The 9,408-nt window shown below is 33.0% G+C and overlaps 1 protein-coding gene across 1 annotated transcript; it reads right to left on the bottom strand.

Moving 5' to 3' along the window:
- LOC144440991 (uncharacterized) lies at positions 1 to 7,197 on the bottom strand. Its single transcript, XM_078130493.1, has 6 exons — positions 7,063 to 7,197; positions 6,553 to 6,610; positions 6,195 to 6,319; positions 5,315 to 5,411; positions 2,522 to 2,770; positions 1 to 1,325 (listed from the first exon to the last, which is right to left on the bottom strand). The coding sequence occupies exons 2-6, from the start codon at positions 6,584 to 6,586 to the stop codon at positions 1,198 to 1,200; spliced, it is 633 nt and encodes a 210-aa protein (XP_077986619.1). The 5' UTR covers positions 6,587 to 6,610; positions 7,063 to 7,197; the 3' UTR covers positions 1 to 1,197.
- Between the last annotated feature and the right edge of the window lie 2,211 nt (positions 7,198 to 9,408).

The following is a 9,408-nucleotide window of genomic DNA, read 5'->3' as shown; positions in this document are numbered from 1 at the left end:
AAGTAGAATTCCATTTAATTTGATATCACTATCATTAAAACAACCATTATAACGTATAATAGTAGCAGCAGTGGGATGTTACAAAACTGAAAAGCTGCTGGAAATACCCACAAATGCATTCAGGTAAGTATATTCAAATGTAGCAAGACTTTCTTGAAGACTTCGAGACATACATCCAAGTGATAAACGGAAATACGAAAATGAAATAAATTCCACAGTTCTGCAAAGTAATCTTTCCGTATAGAATCATGACAAAAAATGTAGAGGTGTAAAAACGTCTGAAGTGAATTAGGCCTAAAGAAAAACAATATTTGGTTCCGGTTACCTGACCCCACCTAGTTTTTCAATGCCGACCCTAAATTTATCTTTACATATTCGAGAAAAAAATAATAAAATCGTGAAAATTGTGTATTCTCGCCAGAAATAGTAGATGCCGAAACTGACATCAACTTATAAAGTAAGCATAAAGCTGCCCTTCCAATCTGTAATGACTGCACATCTGATAGGAAGAAACAAATAACACAGATATATAGAGACCTTATGGAAAACATAACTACCTAAACAAAACGCTTGTAACACATGAAAAATGTCAAATAGCATAAAAAATCTACCTACCCCACCAATTCTAAAGTTGAGCGTAATCGGAACCACACATTTTTTTCAGGCCTTAATCGTAAGTGAATACGATCCCGCGAATTGTAATGACAAGAATATTTACCATGATGTCATTGTGGGAAGAATAGGGTGCCACTTCAATCGAGGACACATCTGATATTGATAAAATCTTAAGAAACACGATCTTTGCTACCGGATTCTATTCTTCAAAAGTGTGATGATGTAAGCACATAAACGATGTAACTATTGTCCGCTGTTTGCTCACATAGTAACTAAATGGTATCCCATACACACGGAGTACTTTCAAAGTATTGTGTCCCGCGTTCTCCGACGTTGAGACATCAGTATATTGATAAGTTAATAATTTAAACACGTTTCTACTTAATTGCTAATTACTGAAACAAATATGAAAATAAGCAATGAATATATATCTGTATATACATGTTACTAGTGATCAGTGCCACCTGAATATATTATGTTGTACACCGACATGCAATAATGCTACAAGCCTTAATTGCTAACTGTCCAATTACCGCATAGAACAGATCTAACCTCTTTGAATTCGCTATTCTACGAATTAGCTCAGAAGACGAACATTCCAAAGGCCATAGCGGTGTTCAGCACGACCATTATCATCTTCAGCGATGGTGTACTTGCTCCGTTGCAGAGGTCAGAAGCACAACATTCTGTACATGTTTTGGTCTTCACGGCTGCACAATAACAAAGGAAGACATTAGTGTCAAGTGGTATTGTCTGCATCATTCATACGCAGATATTGGATAGAAGGCAGGACATAAATTCTATATGTAGCGAAGAATTTAGTTTAAACTCATCAAGTGGCCGGGAGGGGGGGGGGGTATACCCCAGTTACATGTATAACCTATGGTAGTACAGTCTACGAACCAGACACTAGCCGTTGCAGAAGTTTACCTGGACAAAATAATGATTAATTTGAAAGCATTTCTGTCCCAACATGGAATGCATGACAGTTATTTTCCTCTGTTGGTTGGATTAAATCTTGTCAATGCCAATATTCATATTGAATCTTTCCTCGGGATCAAAAATAAAATAAAAATTATATATTATATGTATTTTGCGTTGTTTCTAGTTGAGTGTTTCCCTGGCTATTATCACGGTAATTGCGACCCGAGTCAGTGTGACCAGTCAAATGGAGATCTGGATCCCTCATTTTGGCTGGAAACCTTAGTTATTGTTGTTGACATTGTCTTATTGCAACAATATAATGCTTGAATTTTGGGCTTATTATTATAAGACAACGCATATGAAACTAGCGATTTTGCATAATGATTAGCGAATTGTGTTTCCTTTATTGGAAAGGAGAAGAATGAATACAGCTGAGGGCGAATGTGTGCTATATGAATAAATCACAACTTGATACATATTATACATTTATACATTCAAAATCTACTATTCTATTGTAAATTGCATAAGTTATGAATATTATGTAATGTAAGGCTACACACACACACGCACACACAGACACACAGACACAGACACACACACACACACACACACACACATATATATATATATATATATATATATATATATATATATATGTATACATCCATCCATCCATCCATCCATCCATCCATCCATACATACATACATACATACATACATACATACATACATACATACACACGCACGCACGCAAACACGCACATACATACATACATACATACATACATACATACATACATACATACATACATACATGTATATATAATAAATTTAAGTTTATGTTTTTACAAACGTCAAACAGGAATCATCAGGAAAACATGTTCAATCTTTGATTAATAGCCTCAAAATTGAAAAGATGATCAGTACACATTTCTAATGGATGACACGAATCATACGATGCACCACTTTATGGTATACCTACCACAGTATTGTAAGGGATTGCCTACATTGCAATATTCCCACAGACCCTGCCCTCGTTTAATATCGAAACCATAGTAACACCAAGCCTTAGATCGACCGTTCGGGTTACGGCAGTAGTTATAGATAAGCCCTGCATTTGGATAATTACTTCTCGTGACTGAAGTCCAATACAGGCACCGCTTGTTAGATTGTGTTACGGAGACCATTCCTCTGTAGTCCGACGCATCACTTTTTTTGTAACATTCCGGACCTGAAATGAAATATTTGCTTAAATATGTCTTATTTAGTCTAGATCTTACTCAAAGGCCAACCACGTAGCGAAAAAATTCATTGGATTCACAAAGGTAAAAGCAGTAAATACAACGACACGTCATTCTTCACAGAGTGCGGACTGTGCAGTGGGCTAAAAGATATATATATATATAGATGTTGTATTGTATTATATTATATTATATTATATTATATTATATTATATTATATTATATTATATCATATTGTATTGTATTGTATTGTATTGTAGTGTATTGTATTGTATTGTATTATATTAAATTATATTATATTATATTATATTATATTATATTATATTATATTATATCATATTTTATCATATCATATCATATCATATCATATCATATCATATCATATCATATCATATCATATTATATTATATTATATTATATTATATTACATTATATTATATTATATTATATTATATTACTGATAAGCACACTTCACCATCTGTTGTACTGTGGGAGGAATGACAATGTGACGTTGTATGTATTACTTTTACCTTATATATGAGGTGTACTTGGTCAGTCATCCACTTGGTTATATTAGACAGAGACGCTAGGTTTAATACAACGCAAAGGCTATTGTGAGTTTCCCCACCAACCCACCCACCCGCTACCCCTTCTAGTATCAGTGAATACTTCGCTCAGCATAAGCCTCCAATAATGTTCGCATCCCAACATTTTACCAATAGACAGTGTTCCTGAGCGAAGTGATAAGGCTTTATATATTATATGCTTGCGACATGATAATAGATGGTTGTTTCAGTTTTGTAACAAGAAAGTTGAATTTATATCCTATGTCTATCATGTATTGACTTTAACTTTTGATATTAGTTCTTTGGGTTGGTGTTTGTACCATCGATGCATTTACATTTCTACTGAAAAATTATTGCAAGAGAGTTAGTATATGATATGTATGTATGTGATGAGATGAGGGTTTTCAGACTCGAGGGAATATTGTTAATTGTCCATAAATGTCATCACACGCAGAGAGCTCAAAATTAAACACTTTTCTTACTTAGAGGAGAAAAGAGGAAAGTCAGACAGAGCTGGTTAAAATGTCCAGTCTGTACTGAGATGAGGTTATTTTAAGTCCTACATCACCCAAGCACCTCAGCCTGCCTTGGTTGTGTATACAGCGTGACAATGTTAGATTTAAAGTTATCAGTGCCATTGTATAGTGTTTACTTCTGTTTACTCAAGACCTTTTTTGGTATAATAATGTCATTCCACGGCTTGTAAAGAATGGTTGTATATATATATATATATATATATATATATATATATATATATATATATATATATATATATATATATATATATATATATATATATATATATATATATATATATATATATAGTTTTGGTAGTACTGGAACTCTTTCTTGGTTGTTACTCGGAGTTTCACGCATAGTGCGATCATCAGACGAATTGTGTAACAACCAAGAAAGAGTTCCAGTACTACCAAAACAATTACGCTCTGCCACTGTGGTATAGAGCACTGTCTTAGCAGATTGATACTCACCAAGTTATATATATATATATATATATATATATATATATATATATATATATATATATATATATATATATATATATATATATATATATATATATATATATATATATAGGTCTGCACGCAGAGCGGTACATCAACATCTCCTGACGAGTGATTTACTCACGAAACAGGCTTGTAGAGACGAAAAACCCGACTTGATTTTCTTCTACCCTCAACATATATATATATATATATATATATATATATATATATATATATATATATATATATATATATATATATATATATATATATATAACTTGGTGAGTATCAATCTGCTAAGACATATATATAAAATCCTTGACACCCCCACCCGTGTCTATGAATGGACCCTAACGAACAAGGACATATACAAGCAATTTGTTGTCATAAACTTTTAACCTGGGTATACCTTTGCCATGATACAATACGCAAGATATGCTGGACAAAACTGTCAACTCGTTTTGTCTTTTGTCATTGTAGAAAACCAATTGATTGAAATACTTATGCTGGGTCTGTCGGTTTGTTATTTGACTTTATTTTAGTAATAAGTCATTTGTATATTGTTACAGTATTGTATTGTATTGTATTGTATTGTATTGTATTGTATTGTATTGTATTGTATTGTATTGTATTGTATTGTATTGTATTGTATTGTGATTTGTCTTTACATTTATGGCGTAATTTACACCTCCCTAAACATTCTGTTACTGAACTGTGCCTGTTAGATGGACTGTGATTAAATAAATAAAACTAGCTTAAGTTGACGGACGTCCTTTTTCATTCTTTACTTTAAAGCACTCATAAATGTTCTCATATGTGAAATGATAGCATGAGCGAATGATTACGAAACAGTCGGGTGATCGCGAAGGCCCAGCGCTAATGAATCGGAAAAAAATACATTTACTGCCACATAATAGGTGAATTCGATCACCCGGAGACAGTTTATAAACGTGGATATACATACTATTTCCCTTCGTGGCACATCCATTTTGACACTTTCCGGTACTGGTACATCCACGTGAAATTGTTGTAAATATACTGCCAGTAGTCACCTCTTGTTTCTGTAATCAACCAAAATAAATACACCTTCAGCTGTCAATAGCAATGTCGTGGCACTGGCATAAAATCAATGCAAACTGTCGACAATATAATTGGGCTTTTGTAGAGTAGTTTATTCCTATTAAAATATAGTTATCTTATTTACTTATTGGATCAAATTTAGTTACTATGGTCGAGAACTAACTAACTAACTCACTCACTCACTCACTCACTGTCTCTGTGTCTGTCTGTCTCTTTGTTGCTTAATAAGTAGAAAAACATTAAGTAACCTTTTATTTTGAAACAAAATATGCACACAAACTTCCAAACCACGTCCTTAACTTATACATAAAATTATCAAAGGTCACGATGATGTAAAATTGTTTTTCTGTCATACATAACCAAGTTCAACGACGGCTTTTTACTTACACAGACACACAGAAACACTTATTTCTAGTCACTGAACTTGTGAATCGTTTTCTTGACTATGTAATGACAATCAGACATATACAGGCATTGTATACCTGAAGATATTTCTAGTCGTGAAGTCCTCAAACAGGTATATTATGGAAGTGCTTTGGAAATGTGCAGACAATGGGTCGGGGTTACCTATGGTCACAAACGCCAAAAATAAAGTTAAAATGTTTTAACTTTGATATATATTCTTCAATGTCCGAGCAGAATTCATTTCTCATCAATTCACAACTCTATTTCTTAAAAGCTTAGAGATAACGTTTTTCTTGTGTTAACTTAGTTTCTTATATATCTAGAATGAAAATAAATCAAATACGCCAAATAATACTCACCCAGCAAACTTGGTCACTGCCAATACATGGAGTCACACCAAAATTGCATTTACCAATCCCTATTAATTCTGTGCAAGAAGTTGTGGAACAATTGAGAGCCGTTGTACTGCATATATATGCACCAACTACGAGGAGAGAAAATGTAATCACTGATAAATACTAACAGCGTTATTTTAAAAAAATGATTTCAATATACTTCAGATTTTTCTACTGACATGAGAAAGCGGATAGTAATCTAAGACGATTTCTAAACAACAACTTTTAAAAGTTTTAAAATGACATGTTCCTAGCTTAATCCGAGTGTTGGTTATAGTTGACGAGAGGCTAGACGCGTGGAAATCAGTATGTTATGCCTTACCTATCATGACCAGAGTAAATTGCAACTTTCCCATGATTTTGGGCTGTTTTCTTCTTCTCTGTAATAACAATATGATTATATGAAAGAGGTACCTCGTTTTTTAACACCACATTTCTAATCATGTCTACTGTTGTGTGTGCAGTGAATCACGATGTGCAATCTCGTTTGAGAAAATTCCCAAAGTGTGAATGCTAACAGATTGGGGTATACGAAATCGTGGTGGTATACAAACCGGGACATTAGATTATATATACTTGGAGAATGCCTAAGTTCGGACCGATCGCTTTTCATAGTTAGTTTCTAACCATATATACATGTATATATATATTGCCAAGGGATAATCTTAGTACATGGATGGAAGAAGTTATAAGTTATGACTTCTCAAAACTATGTTACTAAGATGGTGGATATTGAGTATTAAGTGCCTTAAAAAGTTTGCTAAGGTTTGTTTATAGAGCAAACCTATGACCTTTCGCATAAACTACACGCAAACAAATGGAACATACTTACAATGGGGAGATATTTCTTTGAAAATCAAAGAAACAGTAAATACGTGAAAGTATTGAACTGATCTTCAACTTGCCGCCAACTTTTATATCCAAACGCCGGAATGTGTATGGCTGCACCATAAGCTATATTTATATGCTTTGAAAGCTTGTAAAAAAACTCGTATAAAAAAGTGATTGGTCGACAATACATAATAACGTCTTGAGATTTATTGAAATGAGAATTTATCTCCGACTTTCGATCTGATTGATTATTATAACAACATATTTTCGGAACAAGTTTTTATACTGAGGATAAAATGTTACAATAATAGTGTATGTGTTTTATTTGACATTTTTATCATCAGCGATATAACAGTACTAGTACTAAGTGTAAATCTTAACTGCGAGCAGTGCATTCTTGTGACATTTTCCCCCGGAACGATTCTCCAACACACGTTCTCTAGCTAGTTCGAACTCACTTTACCCTTATGCGAGTGGTAAAATGATGAATAAAGTTTATAAATCCGGTATGAATAAATAGTTTGCTCAAAACGCACACACAAAACACACGTAAAAGAAGAAAAGGTTGCTTTAGAAGTGCAACTTTCAAAACGTTAACTTTTATGACATGTATTTATGGCACAATTGGAATACAAATGGGAGATAAGTAATAGAAAGTAAGAACTGAAATGAATCGGACGATGATAAATAAATACCAATCCAAACTTTTAACTTTTACTATTTAATACATAATACTGATTGCCTTCTTCAAAGTGTGGAAATGGTAGTTTAAAAGATATATTCGAAGCTTTTCAACTGTTTGCTTCGGAGATGATTCTGTAAGCTAGGAAGCACCTATTACAGAGTATGTCACCACCGGTACCATATCACCACAGCACCTAACCCTAAGTGGAATTTGAAGGTGGTGGGAATACACTTGTCCCTTTCAGTCTCATAGACCAAGAACTTATTGAGATATAAATGTTTTGACTAAAATTCACATATTTACACCTAATTTGCATATTACTGATGAGACCATTATATGCTTCAATGGACAACATCAGAAGACAAGCAATTAAAACCCTGTCTCTGATAAATATACAATTGCGTTATTAGGACTCCATCTAGACTACATTAAACTCTTTTATCAAGATTGGGTGTCTTCAGTGGGGATTTCATTGAATGCAGTTGAATATCCTGACCATGAAACGAAATTGTATCTGGGGCTAAATTAATTCTTTATCAAGACAAATCATGACACATGTACATATCTTGGGTCTAGATATCCAATTATTATCGGTACAGCACTTTCGTTGGGGTGAGTAAACCTGCATTGATTGAATACCATATTTCTCTACCAAATTGGCTTCTTCAAAAATGAAGATACATATATGTAGGAAAATATAAGAATCAAAGGCAGACAATGAAAATATGTCAGATAAACGAATAGGGAACTTGTTGTAATGCTACGCAATAATTGGAATTCGTGAAACTTTTCTCATTACTGAAACTAAAATCACATAAATATATATGTCACTATTTTATAGACATTAAATAGTTAACGGGGTTTCTAAGGTTACATTTCGTTGCTAGGCTGTTCTTGAAAAGATGCATTTAAACACATTGCTCAACAGTTTAAAAATAATGTTGATTTCAAACTTTATCTTGAAGTTCGTCCTTTCATGTGTTTTGTCTTTGTATTGCTTTTTAACGAAATGAAGGGTAAAGACAAAATCTATTATTCATGACTTGTTTTGAATTAGCAGATTTATGCAATGATGGTAGAAGCTTAGTTGAAGCAATTGATACTAGTGTATGGTTTTCTTTTTAAAAAAAACCCAACTTTATGTTATTTGATTATTCCACTTACTGTAATTTATACAAGGATCTAAGGAAAGCATTACTGGATAAAATAATAACTTCAATGCCAAACTTTAGTCATATGGAAATATACGATAAACTATGCCATTAAATGTTAAAAATTTCCTATTGATACCGCAAACTTTCTACGCGAAGCATTTAATCGTAGGAAAGCCTTTATGCATACTTAAAACGCATGTGATATTTATTTATTTATTCAATTTAAAATTTTCTTTTTGTGTCCTACAAGCCAGAAGGGCTGGGTGTGGCTCTTTGTTTGTAAATGTTATTTAAGCATTGTATAATTTAAGTAAGTCTACATAGGACACCTTCATAAACAATAACAGAACATAACATAACATAACATACTGTCAACTTCTAGTTATATTTTGTACAAAATGCAATATTTCTGGCAACAAGACTTATAATACGAATAAGGAAAGATGGTGTATCATGATAGATACATGTATCATACTGTCTGCTACGAGCACGGAGTTTTGTTATAGCT

The sequence above is a fragment of the Glandiceps talaboti genome, chromosome 10 (assembly GCF_964340395.1).
Source record: "Glandiceps talaboti chromosome 10, keGlaTala1.1, whole genome shotgun sequence".
NCBI classification, from domain to species: Eukaryota; Metazoa; Hemichordata; class Enteropneusta; family Spengelidae; genus Glandiceps; species Glandiceps talaboti.
This window is presented reverse-complemented; position numbering and strand designations above follow the sequence as displayed.

What these genes read in the sequence shown, in the direction of transcription:
- LOC144440991 (XM_078130493.1), bottom strand. Translation starts at nt 6,586, where the DNA reads ATGGGAAAGTTGCAATTTACTCTGGTCATGATAG. An exon ending in GCAGTGACCAAGTTTGCTGG is followed by an intron (nt 5,412 to 6,194) that starts GTGAGTATTATT and finishes GGTTGATTACAG; the next exon opens with AAACAAGAGGTGACTACTGG. An exon ending in ATGTGCCACGAAGGGAAATA is followed by an intron (nt 2,771 to 5,314) that starts GTATGTATATCC and finishes ATTTCATTTCAG; the next exon opens with GTCCGGAATGTTACAAAAAA.